Source organism: Ranitomeya imitator, chromosome 4 (genome assembly GCF_032444005.1).
Source record: "Ranitomeya imitator isolate aRanImi1 chromosome 4, aRanImi1.pri, whole genome shotgun sequence".
Lineage (NCBI taxonomy): Eukaryota > Metazoa > Chordata > Amphibia > Anura > Dendrobatidae > Ranitomeya > Ranitomeya imitator.
Genome location: NC_091285.1, coordinates 484,665,116 through 484,692,897, shown reverse-complemented (window position 1 = coordinate 484,692,897; position 27,782 = coordinate 484,665,116). Strand labels below are relative to the sequence as shown.

The 27,782-nt window shown below is 42.0% G+C and overlaps 1 protein-coding gene across 9 annotated transcripts in view; it reads right to left on the bottom strand.

Annotated features, from left to right (window-relative positions):
- Window positions 1-27,782, bottom strand: part of RAB27A (RAB27A, member RAS oncogene family) — a 113,551-nt gene that overhangs the window by 20,430 nt on the left and 65,339 nt on the right. For 7 of the 9 annotated variants that reach the window (XM_069765965.1, XM_069765959.1, XM_069765964.1 and 4 more), the window contains 2 exons: window positions 9,742-9,914; window positions 2,678-2,763 (listed from right to left, as the gene is read on the bottom strand). In XM_069765965.1, the coding sequence (XP_069622066.1) occupies window positions 2,678-2,763; window positions 9,742-9,894 (239 nt within the window). In that variant the 5' untranslated portion in view covers window positions 9,895-9,914. Of the gene's footprint in view, window positions 1-2,677; window positions 2,764-9,741; window positions 9,915-21,429; window positions 21,567-27,782 lie in introns of those variants that run through there. The other 2 variants (XM_069765956.1, XM_069765961.1) reach the window with 1 other exon arrangement.

Below are 27,782 nucleotides of genomic sequence, written 5' to 3'. Positions count from 1 at the left end.
TTAGATTCACCTATATTATCACGCGGGATGGGTTTTAACCCCTTCAAGTCGCGGCCCTTTTTCATTTTTGCGTTTTCGTTTTCACTTCCCTCCTTCCCCGAGCCATAACTTTTTTATTTTTCCGTCAATATGGTCATGTGAGGGCTTATTTTTTGCGGGACAAGTTGTACTTTTGAACGACACCATTGGTTTTACCATGTCTTTTACTAGAAAACGGGAAAAAAATTCCAAGTGCGGTGAAATTGCAAAAAAAGTGCAATCCCACACTTGTTTTTTGTTTGGCTTTTTTGCTAGGTTCACTAAATGCTAAAACTAACCTGCCATTATGATTCTCCAGGTCATTACGAGTTCATAGATAAAAAATAACCTAGTCATGTTAGGTGTCTAAGTGGTGAAAAAAAATTCCAAACTTTGCTAAAAAAAAAAAAAAAAAAAGTGCCATTTTCCGATACCCGTAGCGTCTCCATTTTTCGTGATCTGGGGTCGGGTGAGGGCTTATTTTTTGCGTGCCGAGCTGATGTTTTTAATGATACCATTTTTGCGCAGATACATTCTTTTGATCGCCCGTTATTGCATTTTAATGCAATGTCGCGGTGACCAAAAAAACGTAATTCTGGCGTTTCGGATTTTTTTTTTCGCTACGCCGTTTAGCGATCAGGTTAATGCTTTTTTTTTAATTGATAGATAGGGCGATTCTGAACACGGCGATACCAAACGTGTATGTTTGATTTTTTTTTTATTGTTTTATTTAGGATGGGGCGAAAGGGGGGTGATTTAAACTTTTATATTTTTTTCATATTTTTAAAAACATTTTTTTTTTTTACTTGTGCCATGCTTCAATAGCCTCCATGGGAGGCTAGAAGCTGGCACCACTTGATCGGCTCAGCTACATAACAGCGATCATCAGATCGCTGCTATGTAGCTGAAATGCAGGTGTGCTGTGAGCGCCGACCACAGGGGGCGCTCACAGCAGGCCTGCATCAGTAACCATAGAGGTCTCAAGGACCTCTATGGTTACCTTCCTGATGCATCGCCGACCCCCGATCATGTGACGGGGGTCGGCGATGACGTCATTTCCGGCCGCCCGGCCGGATGCGGTAGATAAATGCCGCTGTCTGTGTTTGACAGCGGCATTTAACAGGTTAATAGCGGCGGGTGAATAGCGATTTCACCCGCCGCTATTGCGCGCACATGTCAGCTGTACAAAACAGCTGACATGTCGCGACTTTGATGTGGGCTCCCTGCCGGAGCCCACATCAAAGGGGGTGACACGGCATGCGCAGTACTAGTACGGCGCATGTCGTGAAGGGGTTAAGGATACATATAGACACACACCTTCCCCTCGCTTATCCGATCGGTCATTTTTGAACAGACTATAACCCTGCAAGTTAACAGCCCAGTCATGGCTCTCGTCCAGCCATGTTTCAGATATCCTCATCATGTCATAATTAGGTTCCCTTTAATGTTGTTGGAGTATGACACCCCCAAAATCGAAGGTGAGCTAAGCCCACCAGCATCAGTGGCTTATCTACAGCATTCTGGAATGCTGTAGATAAGCCCCCAATGTATCCTAAAGGATGAGAAAAAGAGGTTAGATTATACTCGCCCAGGGGCGGTCCCGGTATGATGAGCGTCGCAGTCCGGTCCGGGGCCTCCCGTCTTCTTACGATGACGTCCTATTCTTGTCTTCACGCTGCGGCTCCAGCACACTTTGTCTGTCCTGTTGAGGGCAGAGCAAAGTACTGCAATGCGTAGGCGCCGGGAAAGGTCAGAGAGGCCCGGCGCTTGCGCACTGCTGTACTTTGCTCCGCCCTCAACAGGGCAGACAAAGTACGCCTGTGTCGGAGCTGCAGCGAGAAGACAAGAAGAGAACATCATCTGATGAACATAGGAGGCGCCGAACTGGACCGCGACTCCCATCGGACAGGACAGGGACCGCCCCTGGGTGAGTATAATCTAACCTCTTTTTCTCATCTTTTAGGATACATCGGGGGCTTATCTACAGCATTCCAGAATGCTGTTGATAAGCCCCTGATGCTGGTGGGCTTTGCTCATCTTCGATTTTGGGGGTGACCGGTTCCCTTTAAGGCTACTTTCACACATCAGGTTTTTCGCATCGGGCCACCGGAACCAGTTTTTGAACAGAAATATTCTCTCTCTAATAATAATAATATGCATATTTTCACGTTATTTAGACAGTTTTGTTGTTAAAAAAATTTTTTTATCAAAACTGTGCCAGCGGCCACGCAGTAGCATCTATTGCGTTCTTATAGATGCTACAGCACAGGCGCCACCAGCGCCATTTTGAGAGAGAAAAAAAAAATTACACCTATTAGTGTAGCATCGGTGTAGCTAGACCCCCCCACCAGTATGGCACGTTTTATTCCTTACATGCAGTTCCTTCTTTGCAGCTACTTATTCACAACAGTCTATCAATGGTCTGCCTGTGGCATGATGGCAGTTGTAGTTTTGCAACAGGATGGAAAGCCACCGGTTGAGGACCACTTTTCTACATCCTGGATCCCAAAAGATCATAAAAATAAGTTTGGTTTATAAAAGAAAATTATTAAAAAGTAAAACCTAGAAACTAGATATGATGCAAAACTGTGGTGAGTATCCATACTACAAAAGGCACAACCATTGGGATTTTTATTTCACAACAGTGCTGAATACTCACCTTTCCTGACCTGCTGTGTCCCATAGCTGCAGGTGAACCCTCTGACCTCTGCCAGCAATTCCATCAGGACCATTTGAACGATATACCTGAAAAAAGAAAAAATGCGGAGAAACTAAGAAACAGAATGCTAGAGCAAGAGTCAGTGGATAATAATCAGCAGACCTATGCATCTATTGGGTTGTTTAGCTGAAGATACATCGGGAACTTGAATATCGGTCGTTAGAGACATGGAATCATAGACAAAGCACCAACAAGGAAGAAATAAAAAATGTAGAGAAGATAACAGCTCACCATTAATCAGATCTACTTCTACTGCACGAAAAGCCTCAGAGATCTCAGATCATCCAAGAGATGGAAAAAGATCTGGCATTCGCTTTGCTATAAAACAGACCGTCTATAACTTGCCTACACATTTGACCATGCGGTTCTACAGAATGTCCATTGCTACGATTAAGGATGGTATGGTCGGAAATACATAATAGGATGCATGTTAAATGCTGCTTGAATAAAGTACAAATTTCATCGTCAAAGTAAGTGCTGTAATTTTTTTTCATATCCTCTTTTGAACAGCACAAAATAAGAAATTCTTATATAGTGGCTAAATTCTATTGTACAAAAAGAAATGAATGCAAATGTTAAACAGTCTAACTGCATTTCCAGCAACTACTTACTATTAAACCAAAAGGAACACCCAGTCTATGCTTTACTATAAGGCTCTGAAAACTGTACTAACACTAGTCCTGGTGACAGACTTCCTTTACAACAGGTCGCTCAGCTTTCCCGATATCAGGAATAAAAACATTAAAGTACACTGTGTGCAGAATTATTAGGCAAGTTGTATTTTAGAGCATTATTTTTATTAATAATAATAATCTTTATTTTATATAGTGCCAACATATTCCACAGCGCTTTACAGTTTAACAATTTCAAACACAAAAGTCATAAGTAACAATGTTAACAATACAATAATTAAAGCAAAATAAGACAACCCTGCTCGTGAGAGCTTACAGTCTACGATATCATGTTTTTCTTGAATGATACCAACTTCTTCCAGTACCAGTGCTTGAAGAAGTTGTCTTCCAGAAACTGGCAGTAGGTCTGGGAGTTGAGCTTCACTCCATCCTCAACCCGAAAAGGTCCTACAAGTTCACATTTGATGATACCAGCCCATCCCAGTACCCCACCTCCACCTTGCTGGCGTCTGAGTCAGAGTGGAGCTCTCTGCCCTTTACTGATCCAGCCTCTGGCCCATCCATCTGGCCCATCAAGAGTCACACTCATTTCATCAGTCCATAAAACCTTTGAAAAGTCAGTCTTAAGATATTTCTTGGCCCAGTCTTGATGTTTTATCTTACAGTTAGGGCCAGAAATATTTGGACAGTGACACAATTTTCGCGAGTTGGGCTCTGCATGCCACCACATTGGATTTGAAATGAAACCTCTACAACAGAATTCAAGTGCAGATTGTAACGTTTAATTTGAAGGGTTGAACAAAAATATCTGATAGAAAATGTAGGAATTGTACACATTTCTTTACAAACACTCCACATTTTAGGAGGTCAAAAGTAATTGGACAAATAAACATAACCCAAACAAAATATTTTTTTTTTCAATATTTTGTTGCAAATCCTTTGGAGGCAATCACTGCCTTAAGTCTGGAACCCATGGACATCACCAAACGCTGGGTTTCCTCCTTCTTAATGCTTTGCCAGGCCTTTACAGCCGCAGCCTTCAGGTCTTGCTTGTTTGTGGGTCTTTCCGTCTTAAGTCTGGATTTGAGCAAGTGAAATGCATGCTCAATTGGGTTTAGATCTGGAGATTGACTTGGCCATTGCAGAATGTTCCACTTTTTGGCACTCATGAACTCCTGGGTAGCTTTGGCTGTATGCTTGGGGTCATTGTCCATCTGTACTATGAAGCGCCGTCCAATCAACTTTGCAGCATTTGGCTGAATCTGGGCTGAAAGTATATCCCAGTACACTTCAGAATTCATCCGGCTACTCTTGTCTGCTCTTATGTCATCAATAAACACAAGTGACCCAGTGCCATTGAAAGCCATGCATGCCCATGCCATCACGTTGCCTCCACCATGTTTTACAGAGGATGTGGTGTGCCTTTAATCATGTGAAGTTCCCTTTCTTCTCCAAACTTTTTTCTTCCCATCATTCTGGTACAGGTTGATCTTTGTCTCATCTGTCCATAGAATACTTTTCCAGAACTGAGCTGGCTTCTTGAGGTGTTTTTCTGCAAATTTAACTCTGGCCGGTCTATTTTTGGTATTGATGAATGGTTTGCATCTAGATGTGAACCCTTTGTATTTACTGTCATGGAGTCTTCTCTTTACTGTTGACTTAGAGACAGATACACCTACTTCACTGAGAGTGTTCTGGACTTCAGTTGATGTTGTGAACGGGTTCTTCTTCACCAAATTAAGTATGCGGCGATCATCCACCACTGTTGTCATCCGTGGACGCCCAGGCCTTTTTGAGTTCCCAAGCTCACCAGTCAATTCCTTTTTTCTCAGAATGTACCCAACTGTTGATTTCGCTACTCCAAGCATGTCTGCTATCTCTCTGATGGATTTTTTCTTTTTTTTCAGCCTCAGGATGTTCTGCTTCACCTCAATTGAGAGTTCCTTTGACCGCATGTTGTCTGCTCACAGCAACAGCTTCCAAATGCAAAACCACACACCTGGAATCCACCCCGGACCTTTTAACTACTTCATTGATTACAGGTTAACGAGGGAGACGCCTTCAGAGTTAATTGCAGCCCTTAGAGTCCATTGTCCAATTACTTTTGGTCCCTTGAAAAAGAGGACGCTATGCATTACAGAGCTATGATTCCTAAACCCTTTCTCCGATTTGGATGTGGAAACTATCATATTGCAGCTGGGAGTGTGCACTTTCAGCCCATATTACATATATAATTGTATTTCTGAACATGTTTTTGTAAACAGCTAAAATAACAAAACTTGTGTCACTGTCCAAATATTTCTGGCCCTAACTGTATGTGTCTTGTTCAAAGGTGGTCGTTTTTCAGCCTTCCTTACCTTGGCCATGTCCCTGAGTATTGCACACCTTGTGCTTTTTGTTACTCCAGTAACGTTGCAGCTCTGAAATATGGCAAAACTGGTGGCATCTTGGCAGCTTCATGCTTGATTTTCCTCATTTCATGGACAGTTATTTTGAGCCTTTTTTGCCCAACATGCTTCTCGCCACCCTGTTGGCTATTTGCCATGAAATGCTTGATTGTTCGGTGATCACGCTTCAAAAGTTTGGCAATTTCAAGACTGCTGCATCCCTCTGCAAGACATCTCACAATTTTGGACTTTTCAGAGCCCATCAAATCTCTCTTTTGACCCATTTTGCCAAAGGAAAGGAAGTTGCCTAATAATTAAGCACACCTTATATAGGGTTTTAATGTCATTAGACAACACCCCTCCTCATTACAGAGATGCACATCACCTGATTTACTTAATTGGTAGTTGGCTCTCAAGCCTGAACAGCTTAGAGTAGGACAACATGTATAAAAAGTATCATGTGATCAAAATACAACTTGCCTAATAATTCTGCACAGTGTAGTATCAGTGAGTTTTTTTCCCTAAATTGTTTTAACTATGTATGAGATAGAGTTCAAATATATTAAAATAATGATCATCATCTTCACCGTCTTCCTGCACTGCGCCAGCCCTCTTCTTAGTTTAGGGACTTTTAAGTCAGACTTGCCAGATCACAGAAGGGAATCATGAGAAGACCAGAAGTTGCTGTCACAATGTAAGGGCACGGAGCTTCAGTCTGTACCATCATAGTGTTACACTGCAGGGGGTAGCAGCGCCATACACATTGGTCCCTGTGTGAGCCGCCAAAGAAGAGGAATAGTCACATGACCCAGAAGAGGTCTGGATCAGTGCTGAAAACAGGGCGAGATGGCGATCGGTAAGTATTTTAACGCATGTTCATTACATCTCATACATAATTAGAATAATTTTGAAAAAAAATTACTGGGACTTCTGTAACAAATTTATGGAACATTTTTTCTTTAAGAAAAATAGAAAAAAATATTTTCAGCTCCTGGAAAAGATTCTTTACACTTTATTCCATGATGATATTAAAAATGAAGTACAAGACAGAAATGGAAAGCAACAGCATTTAGAACGTGTGTAACTGTTCTTTGTCAAAGCCCGTCAGTCCTTTGACAGAACGGTTGCACACATTTGAGACGCGTTGCTTTGCATTTCTGTCTTGTACTTCCATTTCTAATCTCATCATGGAATAAAATGTAAATAATTTTTACCAGGAGCCGGAAATAATTTTTCTATTTTTCTTGACTTACCACACGAAAGTTCAGATCGTGATTTCCGTGCAGACGGCACTATTTGAATTGGTGAGCTGGCATAACACTTTTCTATTTTGCAAAGATTTTTTCTTAGAAAGCGGCCATTCCTCCTAGAAGTTAAAGCTATTCATTACTCAGCCAATCCCTTTTCGACTGCAATATTCCACCACGTAGAGTTACCACACCTTATTGTCCCCTCCTGTGTTGGCACCGTTCCAGTGACATTGGTGAACGGTCTCCAGGGGCTCTCGAGGTTATGTGACGTGAGCCCTGCAACCAATTAGAGGCTGCTAACAGTGGCCACAGATTAGCTGCAGGGCTCATGTCTCATGCAACAACAGTGTCACATGAGCCCCCATCAACGATGTTGCTGGAATGGCACTGTCACCAGAGGCAAGTGTAAGGGGATTTTATTCTATGCGTGGAATACAGTAATTGAGAAGGGGTTGTCAGAGTAGCAGAAAAACGCTTGTAGTTGACAAACTTACAATTGGGTGTTGTTACTAGTGAGCGTCGACACTGCTGACTGTGTAGACACTCTCCCTTTGATAATGGAAATTTTAACACTCACTTGAAAATTCATTAATAAACAATAAAGAAAGATAATGGCATGCACTCTGTCCTAATCAGAGGTGTAATGGGCCGGATGACCCCGAGTCCATAAAGTAGAAATTCACTGCACAATGAGGATTTTCAAGTGATGCAAGAAAAAAACGTTTATTGGTGAGGCCAAAAAAAAAAAAACACAGTAAAAAGTGGCAGAGCGCAGAAAATTTTTCCGAGCGACTATATAATTGAGTGACGTTTTGACCTATCCCAGGTCTTATTCAATACGTCGTCAGTGTTGCCTTGGAGGTGGATGTACACTGTATAGGGAAGCCTCCCTGGTTGTGGTGATGTGTACAATGGGCTGTATAGTCCTCAGAGAAAGCGGTATGCTTTAAGGTTGTGAATAGTGGTGGCGCTCCCCCACCTGCTGCTGGTGACACCCACCACCAAGACAACATTGACGACGTATTGAATAATAATAATGACGTATTCTACTTCATTAATAAAAACAAAGAGGAAGGATACAAAGTAAACATGGGGGGGGGGGGAGGGGGGGAGAAAACTATGCCCCAGAATTATTTTCTTGGAGAACACTACTGTTTTAGTAAATACTAATGTCCAAAATACAGATAGGTTCTCTTTAGGTTGGTCTTTCACCTACAGACTCCTTGGGAACGGCAGAAAAATCAGTAGGTAATTAACTTGTTATCTGTAAAATGTCACGATTTAAAGAAATTGGTCCTTTAAGATGTACAGGAAGTTGTGGTGCTGAACCATTGCATGAACAAATCAAATCAACTCATTCCAGCTGCAAAGAGCAGCCTCCAAAATAATTCTAATGACCTCACCAAGATGGACACCACTGCACCAGAACACCACACCATATTTAGAAAAAAAATGGATGTTTCAGGGTGAGTCGTAAGGTATTTTTATAGGGAAAAAAAAATGTATGCATTAAATGCTAAGATTGCAGATCAGAATGTTACAGATCGGGAAATACCTGACGGGCGGAGGTAAAATTCACGCTAAATGAAACTGTTGGGCATTTAATTTTCATTCTGTGATAACAGCTTCTAGCGAAATTTCAAAAATATCTAAACCAACAGAGCTTAAAACTGGTGGAACCGGCACATCTGGTTTAATAGTGAGGGAATACATGAAGGTTTCTCAACTATGTGAGATATGAAAGCGTGACAATACATTCTTAAGCTTTTAGTTCAGAAAATAAAAGGTTTTCTAAAGAAATACACAGAACAAAAAGGAAAGGTGCAAAGGTTTCCACATGGTTCACAGAGACCATTATCGCAGAGTTCAGACAGCATGTGCTGTATTTACCATGCAGCTATCTAAGCACCTGTGACTTTTCCCTTCCTCCCAGACATTATTGTAAGATTTTTCCAGTTTAACTAGAACTGTAGGAAACCTCTCTCATTTAGGGTGGGTTCCAACGTTGCACTAGAGGTGCATTATTTTTTTCTTGTGTTTTCAGAAAATTGCTGCAAAAAGTAATTGATTAAGTAATTATGTGGAGAATGTATTATAGGCATATACTTGGACCTCCGAAATCCATGGTTGGGAGTTTGGACAGTTAGGCTTACCAAGTTCATTCTTTCACAGCAGCAGTTTGCTGTAATGTAGACACTTTAGCAGGACAATGCCCCATAGGTCGTATAGTAATTAATTGGTTCGATGAACAGGATAGTCACCAGATCTTACTCACATGGAGCATTTCAGGCGGTGTCAAAATGGGGGTTCTCAGAGCAGATCAGTACTTCCATTTAAATATGTGAAAACTGTGAGAAAACATTCTTGTCTGCCTGGGTCAATGCTCCCACAGAATGAGATAATCCATAGTAAAATCTATGATATGACAAATTGCTGCAGTTCTGAAGGCCAAAAAATAAGGTCCAATATGCTACCAGATGGGTAGCTCCAATAAAGTGGCCATGCAGCGTTCCCTTACTCCATAGCGGTCCTGAATATAAGCTCAATTGATTTCAGTATATGCGGATTAGGTTGAAATACAGTTAGACGTATGGTTTCAGGGTCTGCGATAGATCCATACCATCCACAAACATATAGATTTTGGTCCGAACCAAAACAAGAGGAATAACCTTGGTATCATTTTGAATAGAAAAGGCTACACAAGAAAAAAAAATAATATATAAATAAATTCTTACCACTCTCTTTTCCCTGAAGTCTATTCCTACTGTTGTGATGAACTTTGAATTAAATTTCCCATCTGTATATTGGTAGAGAAAGCTGGTTTTTCCAACGCCGGAGTCACCCAACGCTAAAAACTTGATGAGGTAGTCATAGTCCCCATCAAACATCCTGAAGCTTGGTTAGCGATCTGCAAAATATCAAATATTAAAAAGATAAAAATCTTGTTATCCATGGCAGAAAACTTCTGGGATCATCATTAAAGAGAACCAATCACCAGGTTTCGTACACACAGCAGCTTTAAGCCCTCTCAGAGCATAATAAATTGCTGTATACATGATCTCCAACCCTCTATGCAAATAACACAAAAAATAAAAAAAATGTATATCGATATCTCTTCAGTTATAATCAGACGGCATGGTCCAGACTGATGGGCTTGGTATGCATCATGGCTACTCATCCCTGTCCTGATACGCAAAGCCCCCATCAGCAAAAAAAAAAAAAAAAATTATTATAATATATATACATATTACTGTATACATTCCTACTTACCGTCCCTGCGCTCCCTCATAGCATCTTGTTCCGGGGCCAGCAGCCACGGAGTGACCACGTGTGCCTGCTACTTAAGGGAATTAAAATTCACGCCTATACGCAGAGAGCAGTGAATATTCATTCCCTTAAAGGTACCGTCACATTTAGCGATGCTGCAGCGATCTAGACAACGATCCCGATCGCTGCAGCGTCGCTGTGTGGTCGCTGGAGAGCTGTCACACAGACAGCTCTCCAGCGACCAACGATGCCGAAGTCCCCTGGTAACCAGGGTAAACATCGGGTTACTAAGCGCAGGGCCGCGCTTAGTAACCCGATGTTTACCCTGGTTATCAGCGTAAACGTAGAAAAAAAAAAAAAACACTACATACTTACATTCCGGTGTCTGTCCCCCGACGCTGTGCTTCTCTGCACTGACTGAGCGCCAGCCGTAAAGCAGAGCGGTGACGTCACCGCTGTGCTCTGCTTTCCGGCCGGCGCTTACACAGTGCAGAGAAGCAGAGCGCCGGGGGACAGACACCGGAATGTAAGTATGTAGTGTTTGGTTTTTTTTTTTACGTTTACGCTGGTAACCAGGGTAAACATCGGTTACTAAGCGCGGCTCTGCGCTTAGTAACCCGATGTTTACCCTGGTTACCAGTGAAGACATCGCTGAATCGGCGTCACACACGCCGATTCAGCGATGTCTGCGGGAGATCCAGCGACGAAATAAAGTTCTGGACTTTCTGCTCCGACCAACGATGGCACAGCAGGATCCTGATCGCTGCTGCCTGTCAAACTCAACGATATCGCTAGCCAGGACGCTGCAACATCACGGATCGCTAGCGATATCGTTCAGTGTGAAGGTACCTTAAGTAGCAGGCACATATGATCACCCCGCCACTTCAGGAAGCCAGTGGCTGCAACTACAGTAACCACCATTAAAGAAATTAATATTCGCTGCGAGAGCAGTGAATATTAATTTCTCTTTAGCAGCGGGCACAGGCTTTAGCTGCAGCAGCCATCTTCTGAGACCTGCTGCTCTGTTGCTGCCACTCCCCATCCATCTTCTGGTACCCTCACTCGAATATAAGCCAAAGGGGACTTTTCCGGCACCAAAAAAAAAAATGTGCTGAAAAACTCAACTTATACTTGAGTATATACGGCAAGACCTTTATCCTACCAACCTCCAAATTATCAATGAGGGTCTTTGTATTCCCCTTTATCTGTTTCTGTAATTATCAACTGTTTATTATTTTCAAGTTCTATTACTGCTCGTGATTCACTCTCAGATGAATTAGAAATATGGTGTTTTTTTTTTTTTTGTTTGCAACCTTACACAGATCTTTTTCCAGGCTCAAAAATATTAATATTTGTGGGCTCATTGTTGGGGGAGGAGGGGCATGCAGGTACTTTTTTTTTTCCTTAATTTTTAGTTGTGCATGGTCCACGGCCTCCATCCTTATCCCCTTCCTGTAGTTAACGGCATCGGTGCCTGGTACCCCTCAATGCCAGTAATCCAAGCTGGTGGAACTGCTCTCTGTCAAGTTGTTGACAAACTAATTTCTATTTAAAAAACCTACATATATTTCGCCCTGTGCATATATTCTATCTTTAGTAGAAACGAGGCTGCCTATAACCCATAAGATATACTAGCTATTTAATAATAAAATTAGCACACAACAATGAATACAATCAGTCTTTCAGTGCAATGGCTGCACACATATTAAAAGATATATATAAAAATGCATTAGTTCAGGTACGCAAATAGATGAATAGTTCAATGTCATTAGAATGTATAGTGTCGACAAAAAGCCTCATTACCCGATGATGACAGTCTACCAATCAAGGGTTACGTTCCTGGTGAAAATCCAGACGGAGTCCGAAGTAAGGAAAAGAGGAAGGAAAAAATGTGTGTCTCTTCAGGAGTGTAGTCCCGGCCGGTGACATACACCCCCTAAGCGTCCTCACTAGTGGTGCGCAACAAGGACTGATGCATGCTGAAAACCTGTGGCGCTGCAGACGCCAGACAGGACCTAGCGTGACGTAAAAAGTCACGTGACCACCCGAGGTAGGGAATGCTGTGTGGACCAGTTCCTACGCGTTTCGAAGATCGCGGTCTTCTTCGTCAGGGATGCTGACGAAACGCGTAGGAACTGGTCCACACAGCGTTCCCTACCTCGGGTGGTCACGTGACTTTTTAGGTCACGCTAGGTCCTGTCTGGCGTCTGCAGCACCACAGGTTTTCAGCATGCATCAGTCCTTGTTGCGCACCACTAGTTTATATATACTAGTTTTATATATATATATATCTTTTAATATGTGTGCAGCCATTGCACTGAAAGACTGATTGTATTCATTGTTGTGTGCTAATTTTATTATTAAATAGCTAGTATATCTTATGGGTAATAGGCAGCCTCGTTTCTACTAAGGATAGAATATATGCACAGAGCGAAATATATGTAGGTTTTACAATTGTTATTTTCGTTGACAATATTGGTGGTTTTTGTCCTATTTCGCAGCTGCATTTTTTTTCCTTCCTTTAGGTACTGTTGCCTTTGCGCCAACCCCTCCATATAATTAATTATTTATAATTTCCATTTAAGATTCCATCCAAAGATATTTATATCCTTGACAGAATTGAACGGATTCATGGGTACACAATTAAGTCCTTCCATTTTTGAAAGACCATATGAAGTCAGGTTTATAATCTGTCCCTGACCCATTAGGGTCTTTTTCTGAGACCATAGCACATGGGTGGTCTCTTTATTAAAAAGAGGAACGTGAGGCTGAGGAAGATGGAGATAAAGATCTTAAGGTTGTATCTGATGTTATAGACATTTCCCTCAATGTTCCTTTTGGTCTGGACTGATTCCTTGTATGCCATTTACCGTAGGTCTAAGGGAGCTTTGTGTCAAATGTGCTAAATCGTATGCGTTTCCTTTATTTAAGGATCGATGGAAATTTTTCAACTGAGGTCTGTAATAAGTTCTCTCCTGTCGAAAACCGGGTCAGCTTTTGATTCCTGGGCTCCTTCAAATCAGACTGTTCCATTTTTTTAGTTTTTTTTTTTTTTTTTTTTGTGTAATAGTTGAGTCCTTAAAAACCACCTTTTCCTTTACAAGGAGGATTTCCATAAATCTTAACGACTTAATAGATTCCTTAGCCTAGGTTGCAAGAAGTTGGGGACTAGTTGTATGTGGTGATGGTTGATTTTTTTTTTTTTTTTATTCAAGCTTTTTAGTGCAATATTCTTATTAATGTAATTTTTAGGCCCTTTATTTCCCAGCAAGTCTTAACGTTTCTTTATGTCCCAGATATACATTTTTAAAAGGGTTTTCAATATTTTTAAAGGAGGAACCACTTATCGACAATACCTAGTTGGTTTCCTCCATCTATAACTCAATATTACGGTAATAGGGCCTGAAAGGAAGTTTGCCATGCTCCAACATTAACTTAAATAGAACAAAAAATATCTAGATCGTGGAGGATCACGAAAGTATTGTGAATATATATCCTCTAAAAAACACACCTTTATTACATCTCATTTAAAAACACCATAACCCATGTGGTATGAAAAGTGGATGGGAATCCAATGAGGACCACCATCCTCTTTTCCCTCTCTGTTGAGGGATACTCTCGAAAAGTAACTTTATCAGTTGATTGATGGAGAAAACCAATTAGAATGCCATGCTCTTGACCACCGAGTTGGTGGTACTCCCATCGTAGGAAATATATAAATCATCTTAGTACATATCAATATAAATGAGAAGTGCGCATGATTGTGTACCGGCGGTATCATTGTGGTTGCGTTGCAGGCTGGAGTGCCAAGTCACCTCCGATTCTGGGACTGACTGCCAAGTGCACATTAGACCATGGCACGCATACCGGAAGTATCTCTGTGACTGCGCTCCAGGTTGAAGTGCACACGTTACTTCCACCTCTGTGCATGCGCATTAGGTCAGAATGAGAAAATTCAACCTCTAGTGTTCAATTTGAGACAGAAGCATGTACATACAAGATAGTGGGGACAGGGTATCCTGATGCATTTTAATAGTATACTAAGTGGGCGTGGGGAATGGGTGAGCTAATTAATTCAGAGGCACATTTAAAGCCTAGACTTGTTGCCACCAGTTAGACCATTTCAGCCTGTGATCCTTTCATCATGAATTTACAGCCATCATGATCTTTTTCCATCAACAGCCTCCTGATGAACCAAACGGCCAGGGAAACGCATTGAGGAAGTTTCTACAATTAATATGTTTTTACATTTTACTACATATTTATCTAGATGTTAGAAATATCTACAGGTGCTTCCCACATTAGAAGCATTTCGGATTTTAAAATCCTTTTTCAAGCTGGTGTTATAAAGTATTCTAATTTACTGAGATAATGACTTTGGGGTTTTCATTGGCTGTAAGCCATAATCATCAACATTAACAGAAATAAGCACTTGAAATAGATCACTATGTTTGTAATGACTATATAATATACGAGTTTCACTTTTTGTATTAAAGAACTGAAAGAAATTAACTTTTTGATGATATTCTAATTTTGTGAGAAGCACCTGTATGCACTCGATTAGGCTGTTCCTCATTCTCCCTTTTATGCCTTGATAAAGTGAGCTAAATAGCAGAAAATGAGCGAGAGCCGCTGAGGAGTGAGGGCGCTAATTTGTGAGTATTAGGGTGCCAACCTCCACGATAGGCAGTATCAGTTCAGGCAATAAATAGGGATTATTAAGTCTATAATTGGTATTATCAGGAATTTATAGTTCTTATCAGAAAGAATATTTGAGCAACTTAATACTACGGTGGTCCTCACTGGATTATTGGATTCCTGTCCACTCTTCATACCACATGGGTTATGGTTTTTTTTTAATGAGATATAAAGTGTGTTGTTTTTAGAGGATTTATAAATAATATACAGTGTCTCTATAAAGTCATGGTGCACTCTGTTTTGACCAGTCACAGGATCTATTTATAGTTTACATTTTGGCGCCCTTTCTCTGGCTCATTTCAGACCTGTTAATGAGAGATAACAAGAAGCAATCAAACAACACAAACTAATTTAAGCTGTTGCTGAGCCCCCAGTCAGATTAACCCCTGATAACTTGAACTCCGATTAATGCACTGCCAGGTCTGTGACATCATGCAACCACAAGCTTATGCCAGCTGTGTGGTTTGCTATGCCAGTCGAGATGTGGATGGTACAGAGGAAAGTTCAGTGTGTTCTGTGGCTCGCTAAATTTGAATCCGTGACCAAAGTGCTACATGAATATTGGCGCGTTTATAACAAAGCGCCACCACATAGGAATAACGTTACTCGGTGGGATAAGCAGTTGAAGGAAACTGGCAGTTTGGTGGAGAAACCTCGTTCTGGTAGGCCAGTCAGTAATGAGTCTGTAGCCGCTATACGGGATAGCTACCTAAGTAGCCCTAAAAAAAATCTGTGCGTGCGTGTGCTTGACAATTACACCTAAGCAAGACTACAGTTCATAAGGAGTTAAAGAAACGTCTCTACTTTACGGGATACAAATTGCAGCTGTTGCACGCTATCAAATCGGTGGATAGACCTAAACGATGCACGTTTGCTACAGATATGCTTCATAAGATTGACAAACATGCAAGATTTTTGCAGAAGATTGTGTTTAGCGATGAGGCGACCTTCCATATCTGTGGACATGTTCATCACGATATTGTCTGAATATGGGCTGCTGAACATCCTTATGCCTATGTTGAGCACGAATGTAACACCCATAAAGTGAACGTGTGGTGTAGCCTGTTGCATGGTAAGGTGACAGGCCCATTTTTTTCGCGGAGCGGTCTGTGACGGCGAACACGTACCTTGACATGTTGGAATTGTATGCAGTGCCACAATTTCCAGAAGGTGTCATCTTTCAACAGGATGGCGCTCCTCCACACCACGCCACTATTGTTCGTGAGTTTCTGGATCGAACATTCCCCCCGGCGGTGGATAGGCAGGGGTTCTGTCAAGCCATGGCCACCACAATCCCCAGATCTGACACCCTTAGACTTTTACTTATGGGGTTATGTGAAGCAACATGTGTACACTGAATGTATCAACAACATTAATCACTTAAAACATAGAATCACAGATGTTATTCACTCTGTTACACCATATGTCCTAACCCGTGTGTGTCTCAAAAACTTCACTATCGTTTGGATGTGTGTAGGGCAACAAATGGAGCCCACATTGAACTGCACTGAATAGGTATGAAACTGGGAGAGTTCTTTTATTTGGAGCAGATTTCACATTTCTATAGTTTTTTGTTGCTTTCCAGTGACTGGTCAAAAAAGTGCACCATGACTTTACAGACACACTGTATATACACTTATACACAATTAATCCAGTGTAGTCTGCTGTATATAAAGATGTTACCTGTCAGGCCGGGTGCACATGACCCAGAGTTGCTGCAGGTTTGACAAACCCACAGATGCCAGATGTTACAGCATAGTGGATGGGATTTCAAGAAATACCAAGTCCACTATGTGTCCACAGACGCCAGTGGATCACCCACGGAGACGTTAGTCTCCGCAAGAGAAGTGTCACCCGTACAATATATTGAACTCTGTGAATCTGCACGGTTCAGTGAACACATGCGGATTCACCTGCGTTCAATAGACGGCAGCGCTTTGGATGCAGCGAACATACGCAGTCTCCAAAGTGCTGCTACCTCCGGATCGTGTGCACCCGGTCTCATTGTAATTCCGCCTCTTATGATAAGTAGCAGTCTAAAGTCTCAGTGGCCAGTCTGAAAAATGCAAGATTACTAATGTGTTTTGTTTTTTTTATAAATAAATCGCTATGTGGGGAAAAATACTACCACATTTAAAATAAAAACACCGATTTGAAATTAATAAAGAGAATATTGCAATTCTCAAACTTTGTTATCTTTACACATTGATGCATAAAACAAAACAAAAAAAAAACAGCCCTCAATCATCTCAAAACTGACCTGTTAACACAATTTTCACTTAAGTGGTTAGAGTGGAAAAGATGTAGAGCTTTAAATTTCACGCAGTGCATTTAGCATTTGTGAAAAGTATATGCCTGCCTTTAGATATAAAAGGTTGTAAAACTTAGCACTTACATAACCACTTTTGCATAATCATTACTGATAAATACATCACTAACTATTGCTCTATTGCTGTGCAATTTCCTTCAGCTTGTTCGGATCCTTCCTTCTCCCGTGCCCCACACCACAAACTGAGCATCCTGCATCAATGGCCATGGTGGATATACATGTAACACAAACAAAAGCTTGATGTTGCACCAGACCTACTAATCAGAAAAGGTTCCAGGAATTCAGGCATGTAGAAAGAGGTAAGGAGATTCGCATGGCTCTGGCCCTCCGGCCATGGATGTGACCGCTGGATCAGGGTCCTGCTAATCTTTCTGATCAACCCTACAGACAATTGTGTTATGACAAGTGTAAAGCCATAAGTCGCCTCAGTTCTGTTGCACACATCTGTCTGATGCTAGCCTACACATGTTGTACTGTAGTTTGCATTACAGGGTTATGCAGCAGAACTAAAAAAATTTAAAAAAAGTTCCCATCTTAAAAAGTATTCCTGTCCGCAGCTTAAAGCTATAGTCCAGGGTCCGTCACCGATTGGCACTGCATCAGCACATGACAAGATTGTGAGAGGCGCTTGCCGACTGTTTAGTTCAACAGCTGATCCAGTAAGTGGTAGGAGTTGGTTACGACAGAAAACGGATTGATTTAACTCCTTGAAATAAGCAGCCAGCCCCCTCTACACGCTCAAAACTCTGGTCACATCCAGACACAGGAAAAGCTCTCCCATGTCTGACATATTGGAAAAGGACTTGCTGGGACCTCAGTTTGTAGCCGAAAATTGGGACATCTTTCAGATAGGAATTAGAGTTAAGGTACCTTCACACAACGATATCATTAAGGATATCGCTGCAACGTCACGCTTTTTGTGACGTAGCAACGATCTCGCTAATGATATCTTTATGTGTGACAGCGACCAACGATCAGGCCCCTGCTGGGAGATCGTTGGTCGCTGGGAATGATCAGGACCTTTTTTTGGTCGCTGATCACCCCGCTGTCATCGCTGGATCGGCGTGTGTGACGCCGATCTAGCGATGTGTTCACCTGTAACCAGGGTAAACATCGGGTTACTAAGCGCAGGGCCGCGCTTAGTAACCCGATATTTACCCTGGTTACCATTGTAAAAGTTAAAAAAAAAAAAAAAAAACACTACATACTTACATTCTGATGTCTGTCACGTCCCCCGCCGTCCGCTTCCCTGCACTGACTGTCAGCGCCGCCAGCCGTAAAGCAGAGCACAGTGGTGCTTTATGGCCGATGCTGATACAGTGCAGGGAAGCTGACGGCGTGGGACGTGACAGACATCAGAATTTAAGTATGTAGTGTTTTGTTTTTAACTTTTACAATGGTAACCAGGGTAAATATCGGGTCACTAAGCGCGGCCCTGCACTTAGTAACCCGATGATTACCCTGGTTACCCGGGGACTTCGGCATCGTTAAAGACAGTTTTAACGATGCTGAAGTCTTTCCCCGGATCGTTGGTTGCTGGAGACAGCTGTCCGTGTGACAGCTCCCCAGCGACCACACAACGACTTACCAACGAACACGGCCAGGTCGTATCGCTGGTCGTGATCATTGGTAAATCGTTTAGTGTAACGGTACCTTTAGGGTATGTTCACACGTTCAGGATTTCCATCCTTTTTTTTTTTCAGGACAGTTTTTTTTAAAAACTGCAGCTCTTGGCAGAAAACGCAGGTCCTTTTTTTGGTCCTTTTTTTGTCCTTTTTTGATGCGTTTTTTGATGCGTTTTTTTATGCAGTTTTCTATGCAGAGACTGTGTGTTTCCTAGGAAGCTTTTTAGGGCTAAAATGGCTGAAAATACCCTAACCCTACCCCTACCCCTAACCCTACCCCTAACCCTATTCTAACCTTAGTGAAAAAAAAAAAAAAAAATTCTTAATTTTTTTATTGTCCCTACCAATGGGGGTGACAAAGTGGGGGGGGGGTGTCATTTACTATTTTTTTATTTTGATCACTGAGATATAACCTATCTCAGTGATCAAAATGCACTTTGGAGCGAATCTGCCGGCCGATTCGGCGGGCGCACTGCGCATGCGCCCGCCATTTTGCAAGATGGCGGCGCCCAGGGAGAAGACGGCCGGACGGACACCGGGACGCCGGGTAAGTATAAGGGGGGGAGATTAGGGCACGGGGGGGCATCGGAGCACTGGGGGGGGGCATCGGAGCACGGGGGGGGCATCGGAGCACGGGGGGGGGCATCGGAGCACGGGGGGGCAGCCACACTCTGCCCACGCACTTCCGCCCGCTCCCCCGCACTTCCTGCTGCAGCGGTTCTGCACATCAAATCGCAGTAAAACCCGCAGATATATTTTTGATCTGCGGGTTTTACTGCGATTTTGACCTCACAATGGAGGTCTATGGGTGCAGAACCGCTGCGGTTCAGGAAAAAGAAGTGACATGCTCCTTTTTTGCCGCAGCTATTCTGCGCGGCTTTTTAAACGAAATTACGGACCATGTGCACAGCAGTGACTGTTTTCCATAGGGTTACATTGTTATGTACCCTGCATGGAAAACTGCTGCGGAACCGCAGCGGCAATACCGCTGCGGTTCCGCAGTAAAAAACGCACTGTGTGAACATGGCCTTACTCAACAACCTTGTTTTTTGTTACACACCTTTAACAATAAACTTGTCCTCTTCATCTAGACAATCCTTTTAAGAGAATTTAGCCAGTTAGTAAACACAACCAAACAGGGTACAAGTGTTACTACTTTCCAGATGAAGGTAATAGAAGGCACATCACCATGCATATATTCATGCGATTTAAGGCAGCCTGTGTCAAATTGTTAATGTTTAACTCAAAGTCACAAAACGAGTTAAACAACAACTATAAAAGTAGTCTCAAGACTCCTGAAAAGTAGAGCTCAGAAAACTCTTCCAAACAGCTTTGAAGTTAATGGCTTATAAACACTAGCTGCTCAGCCACTAAATTATAGGTATGCTACACATTTACAGCCCTGCTAGAATGATGATCACAGAAAAATACCCACAATAAGAAGACTCAACATTACTAAAGTAACTCACTAAGTATTCCTAAAACCCACAGGGCTTACCCATATTACTTGTCCCCCTTATACGGATTTTGTGAAACGCATTGTGTGCTAATTTCTAATACACCTGTCTAATATTTATTTTTGCTTATAAAAACCAACCCGAAAAATGTACATCTTACTGAATTGTCAGCGTAAAGGAGCCCAGAGAAGAATTCCTTGCCTGCCACACCTCGCTGTATTTCACGTGCATCTGAAGCACTGAACAGACACCAGTAGACAAAGTGGAAAGACCACAGATTTATTACAGTATGCTTGAACGTAGTGTTCCAGTACAGCCGAAACAGAGCAGACTTTATTAGTGACGTGTTTGATGGATATGACCTTTACTTTAACATTCAATAACCAATTTACACACAAAAAAAAAATCTTTACACAAGTTTTGGTGCCTCAGTCATATCTTGAATGTTATTTCTTTAATTCTTACTCGTTCCACTGAGTCACAGACACCCAAGACATCAGAATCATGTAGACATAAGTTCATGGTAACCTAGTTCTATGCCACTTGCAGCAGGTCTGTGGGTGTGAGAATGTGTGTACAGAACTGGAAATGTGAACCCTGACATTACACGATGGTCGCAATACGTTAAGATGAGTATCTCAAACACAAGCTACAAGTAGGTAATCTCACGGAAGTGATTCATTTTACCCAACAGGGTCTGACATATTGTAGCATCTAATGTAACACACGCCCTAGGTTCTGTGATAACTAATCAGGTGGTGATTTCTTGCTAGGTGGTGGTCAGGGTTTGGCTATTGTAAGGCGAGTTTCTACGAGATCTAGCAGTTTGTAGACATTGATGTGCATCAATGCACTCAGCAAACAGCATATCCACCTTGCCCTGAGCAGAATAGATGGAAAGAGGGAGAAAAAAAAAAAAGGAGGCACATCAACAGTCTCCACTGAATGAAAGAATCAATGTCAGGCTATAGAATGCATGTGAACGGGAAGATCCCAGTGTATGTCATGTAGCATCAATCCTACAAGAGGGGAAGCAGAGAAACTCACCTCCACTATGGCACAGGGACGGCAAACCCCAGCTGGTGTGGAATGGTAAAGAAGGTGGCTGTTTAGTAGATGTGCGTTCTCGCTCCACCTGCTTAGCACACATCAGAGAGCCTACGTGTCACCTGCTTGCACTAATGTCAGCGCGAGCGGAAGGTGTGCCCAATGTCTGCGCGCAAGAGGAAAGCACAGCTCCACAGTTTGTCTTTACACTGCTCATGGAAGGGAGGAAGTAATTGGATCCGAGGATCTAAAGTGTATTGTTGAGGAAATGTAACAGATGAGGATTCCCCTATTTTCACTTGTGCTTAAAATGTTGCCTTTTAAGAAGAGGCACTGCCAGCTCAGCCTGGCATCTGCCCCAAAAGTGGATAGGATCTAGTGAATTCTTTTGTTTGGACAAGCTAACAGACAAATATTTCCTGCAGCAGGAAATGCTACTTTGCTTAAGTAAACCTGCTACTCTTGATTGCATGCTTTCATTTCTACAATTAGCTCACTTGTTACTCTCATTAACTAGGCATCTGAAAACTAGGGAAAAAATGCTACAATTATTACATTGAACTTCACTCGCCAAGATTATCTGTAAAATCCCATGTTTTGTATTTCACAAATACAGCATGGGGGACACCACAGGAGTATCCCTTATAGCTAACAATATAATGGCACACTCTTGGAAATTAACAGTACTTTTAAAGATAGATATGGGCATTTTTAACATGTTGGAACGACTTCGTCATTGTGACTTCCTGCTGTAGTCTGATAGAAATGCTTTTACATTTACCGTAATAACCATTAAAAAACAAACAAAAAAAAACACAAAAACAATATGGCATTCATCCTCCCCCAGCCTCATCACTAACCCAACTCACATGATCTTCAAATTTGTATTGGAATTCTGTGCTTAGTTAAAAGTGGGTGGGTTTGGTAACCTCAGAAGCACAGAATCACCATGATTTTTCCGGAATTTGTTCAACTGCATTTTAGAGTCTGGGAAAGCCGAGTGGAGCCATAGAGGTTGTCGGCCAGCTTTATAAAATATATGTTTTATCAGAGTTGGATTCATTATTTGTGCAGTACTTGTATACGCATATGCTACAGCACATTGGTGGGTTAATGGAATATGGTTTTGGATAGGATTTAATTTTATTCTACTCCTCTTAAAATGTTGAAAAATATTTCAGCAAGACACTTCCGTCCTCTATGATTTGGACACATCAACCAACTGCAAGAAAATAAACCATACTAGTTTCTAATTGATCGCCCTCTTGTTTATGTAATAGCAAATATACACCATTCTATCAAATCGGATAATAACTGGACCCCAAGCAAGTTTGTTTTAGTCATATTTTCGTACGTCTAGAAGGTAGACAAGCCCCCCTTCTCAGTGCATCGAGACGCGGCGTTGGCTGCACAAGCCACAGCGAGGTGCACAAGACTAATAGTATAAGTATTTAAGCACAACTGACTGAGGGTTAAAGTGTTATTCTCAAGTTTGTGTCTTGAGCAGCTCAGGGCTATGCTGTCTCCTTACTTCCTTGTCTCCGGCAGGGCGGGCTCTCCTTGATAGACAGCTCTAGTAAATAGTAGAGCTGTAGAACTAGAAAGTTCAGCCCAAGTTCTGTTCTAACACATTCAGCCATCAGTGGTTTGTTGTGGACAGCGCACTGCTATCACTATAGTTACACCGAGAAGCACACAGATCTGGACCTCAATCACAAGGCGCTAATTAGTAGACCTAAGACCTGCTCTGAAAGCTGCGGGCTGGAGATGCAACTTTAAAAGGAAGCGGTCAGTTTTTTTCTGATATAACGTACGGCCATCATCTTTCAGCGCCATGTGACAACATTCTTTAATGCTGCTTATATATGGCTTCACCCTGCAAGGCAAAAAAAAAAAAAAAGGCCTTTTATTATACTCACCTACAGGGGTATTCGGTCCAACAGGCGTTGCTAGTCTCGATATGGTGCCCCCTTTCTTTGTGCGAGCCGTCCTGCTTCTGTACTTCATGTGGATCACGCATACCATGTCAGCCACACAGCATTCCCCTCCACGCTTCTGCACAGGTGTACCTCTCTGTCCTGCCACCTTTAAGTGGTCTTCAACAGTTCAGTCCGATGGGCGTTACTGGTCTGTGCTCAGCCACTCCTCTGTCCCGGCAATCGCTGGCCCACCTGCCTTAACCGACATTGCCTGTGTCATCCACAGCCTGTTCTGTTCTCGCATCTGTGCACGTGTAACAGACTCTGGATCATGTAGATGTCAGCCACGACACTCAAGGTAGGAGGGCCGGCGATTGCAGCAACAGAGAAAGCGCCAAACACAGACTAGACATGCCCATCAGACCACACTGTATGCCAATGGAATGGTGTAAGTATTTAAAGTCATGTTGGTTATCGATATCTAAGAAATATTTCTGGATTTTTGGAACTAAAAAATATATATGAAGAAGGTTTTTAAAAAAAATCTGTGTGTCACCGCATAAGTAGATCGGTAGCCGAATCTGAATTTGCTATACTCATGCCATATTATTAGCCTATTCGTGGCGAGTTTATGTTTGATGATCGGATCCGAACATATTCGGTTATTTGTACTCCCACTGACTCCAATAACGTTTAGCAAATATTGCAAAAACAATATTCGCAGATGATCAATCAGAACTGAATTTTGAAAAATTCGCTCAACTCTACTCATAAGCTTACATTTTTTTTGTACTTGTACGTGCCAGTATATTGTGTAAATGGGAGCACTGAACGACATGTTTCCGTTATTTTTTATGCAGGCCACCTATCACATGACTAGAGACATAGAATATAACAGGTCTTTGTGCGGTCTGTGGAAAAAACTGACAGTACATGTAAGGCTTCTTTCACACTAGCGTCGGAATCTCCCCGTCGCAATTCCGACGCTAGCGTTTGCTGCATTGCATAATGGAGGCAGCGGATGCATTTTTCCGGCGCATCCGCTGCCCCATTGTAAGGTGCGGGGAGGTGGGGCGGAGTTCCGGCCGCGCATGCGGTCGGAAAAAGCGGTCCGTCGGGAGAAAAAACGTTACATGTAGGGTTTTTTTCTCCCGACGGTCCGCCAAAGCACGACGCATCCGTCGCAAGACGGATGCGAAGTGTGCCAATCCGTCGCAAATGCGTCGTCAATAGAAGTCTATGGGGAAAAAACGCATCCTGCAAGCACTTTTGCAGGATGCGTTTTTTCTGCAAAACGACGCATTGTGACGGATTTAAAAAAACGCTAGTGTGAAAGTAGCCTTACAAACACTGAATGAGGCCTACTGGTAACGGAAGACTGGTGCTCTCCAATATCTTGGAACATCCATCTGGTTACCAACCCTAACAGTTGTAGGATTTACACCGTAATTATCAGGCAACAAAACGAGTCCCACTCCAGAATATTGTATAAAGTATCAAGTGGTCTGTTATTTCTGTATGAGGGCAGCAACACTCATTCCTTGTATATTTTTTTTCCCACAAAGGTAAAAGGAGAAAATAAGACACTTGCTGTGCAATTTCGCTTTATCATGCAGATAAAGCCATATGTGGGGGATAGCAGGGCTTGGAAGTTTGTAGCGCCATTTCACTGCTTGAATGTAAAATTTGCTGGAATAATTAGTGGACACCATGTCGCGCTTGGAGAGACCCTTATATGCCTAAACAGAATGAACCCCACTCATGGAATTTATCTAGATTGGTCGTGAGCACCTTGAACCCCCAGATGGTTCACAGAAGTTTATAATGCTGAGCCATAGGGGAAAAAAAAATTAAATTTTCCCCCCAATTTTTTTTTTTTTTTAATCTTTTTTTATTTTTTAGCCCCATATTTTGCAGTTTTATAAGGGTAACAGGAAAAATTGCACATACAATTTGTTAGGAAATTTCTCGAGTACAGAGATACCCCCTTCAGTGGGGGGAAAACACTGTTTGGGAGCACAACAGGGCTCAGGAAGGTGACGTTTTAGAATGTAGACTTTGATGGAATGGTCTACGGGTGTCTCATTTGGAGAGCCCCTAATGTGCCTAGACAGTGGAAAACCACCACAATTGACTCAATTTTGAAAATTAGATCCCTCAAGGAATTTATCTAGATGTGTGGCGAGAATCTTGAACCCACAGGTGAATTTTACAATGTTGATCTGTGAAAATGAAAAAAAAATATAACATTTTTCCCACAAAAAAAAAAAAAAAAAAAAGTTTTAGCCCAAATATTTCTCAATTTCAAAAGGCTACAAGAAAATGCAAAATTTGCTGTGAAATTTCTCCCGAGTACGCCAATACCGCGTATGTGGTCGAAAACCACTTCTGAGACACAGTGCAAAGCTCAAAAGAGCGGAAGCACCATCTTGGAGTTCAGATTTTGCTGGACTAGTTTGAGGATACCATGTCACAATGGCAGAGCCCCTGAGGTGCTAGAACAGTAGAAAGCACCCCATAGGAGACCACATTTTACAAACAACATCTCTCAATTAATTCATCTAGTGTGTCACATTCATCACAAGTGTTATAAACATAAGGATGAATGACCTCGGGAAAATCAAAACATCCAACACCGCAGAGACACCATCACGTGTTTCTCAACGCAGTGATCCAGAACACTGCCCCCCCCCCATCCCTTATGGGAAATATGCAAATGCATGTAGAAAAGCCGCAGAGACACCATCACGTGTTTCTCAACGCAAGCAATAAATAGCCAGGTCTTTCACCGGGAAGGGCAGCATCCAAAAAGGAAAACCAGTTAGGTTTATAATCCTTTTACTAGGCACTGCTCCTAATAGCCAGTTTCCTACTCCACACTGATGAGGGGCAAATACCCCGAAACAGCTATCTGTGGATGGATACCATGTTTTGGCATAGGTGGTTTTCCTTTTTGGATGCTGCCCTTCCCGTGGTTGTTCCTTCCCGGTGAAAGACCTGGCTATTTATTGCTTGCGTTGAGAAACACGTGATGGTGTCTCCGCGGCTTTTCTACATGCATTCATCACAAGTGTGTCACATAATTTTATAACATTGGGCAGTGAAAAAATAATTACATTTTTTAACCACTAAAATTTTGTTTTAGCCCCAGATTTTACATTTTCACACTGAGCAATGGGTAAAATGGCACCAAAATGTGTACCACAATTTCTGCTGAATGTAGAAATACTCCATATGTGGCTGTGCTTCCTAGCCATACAATGAGACTCTGGAGGGACGGAGTGCGGTTTGCCTCCTGGAGCGCAGATTTTCCTATGATTTGGGAGCACAAAATTTACTGAAATTGTGTGCGTGTGCGTGAAGACATTTAGCTTTTCCAGAGCCTTTACAGTACTTTGTATCTGGCACTCTAAGATGGAACACTTACTTCGGGGATTCCATCTAAATCTCAGAGTGACGTGATTCAGATGAAATGAGCCACTCACTATAATGAGGCAGCAGAGTTACTCTGGACTCTGTTCAGCGATTTCCTCCTTTCCAGAAGTGCACAAAAAACTGTGGCTGATGGAACTTTTATGCACGCCTACAAAGACGGATAACGCCGGATCACAGGTCAGACGGCATCCACAATGCCTCCATCTGCCTCATTATAGGGAATCTTCCTCTGGGGGTTCCGTCTGAATAACATATCAGAGATTTAGCGGGAATCCCCGATGCAAGTACTCAGTGAAACGCACAGGATAAATGTGAGCCGAACCTTACTGCGATCTTTGGGAGGCAGAATGAACAAATCAACAGCAGGTGAAGTCTAGTTTTATTTTTTACGTTGTTTCTCATGCGGTACAAGTGATTAGACAACTTTATTCGTCCGGTCGCTGCCATTACAGCGATACCAGATTTATATTAATTCTTCTGCTTGGCTGCTGTCACACTAAAACATGCATTTTATTTTTTGCAAAAAAAGGAGAGTTTTTGCATTGCCATATTTTGAGAAGTCCAATTTTTTTCATATTTCGGCCGTCATACTTGGGCTTGTTTTTTGATCACTTTTTTCCGATTTTTAGGAAGGCAGAATTAATAACCAGCAATTCAGGACTTTTTTTTTTTTTTTTTTTTATGACGTTCCGCGTGTGCTAAAATGGATAAGGCAGCTTCAGGTCAGTACGATTACAGTGATACCACATTTATATTTTTTATAACTCTTACACAATTATTTTATAGAAAAAATAATTCATTTTGCATCGCTTTATTCTGAGAGCTATACCTATTTTTCCGCTAATTGATCTGTATGATGGCTTGTTTTTTTGCAGGACACGACTACTTTATTTACATTCGTCTTTCTGATTGCGTTTATTCCACTTTTTTCGGCAGTATGATAAATCATTTTTTTTTTTTTTTAATTACGGAGTTCACTAAAGGGGTTATCTACTGGGA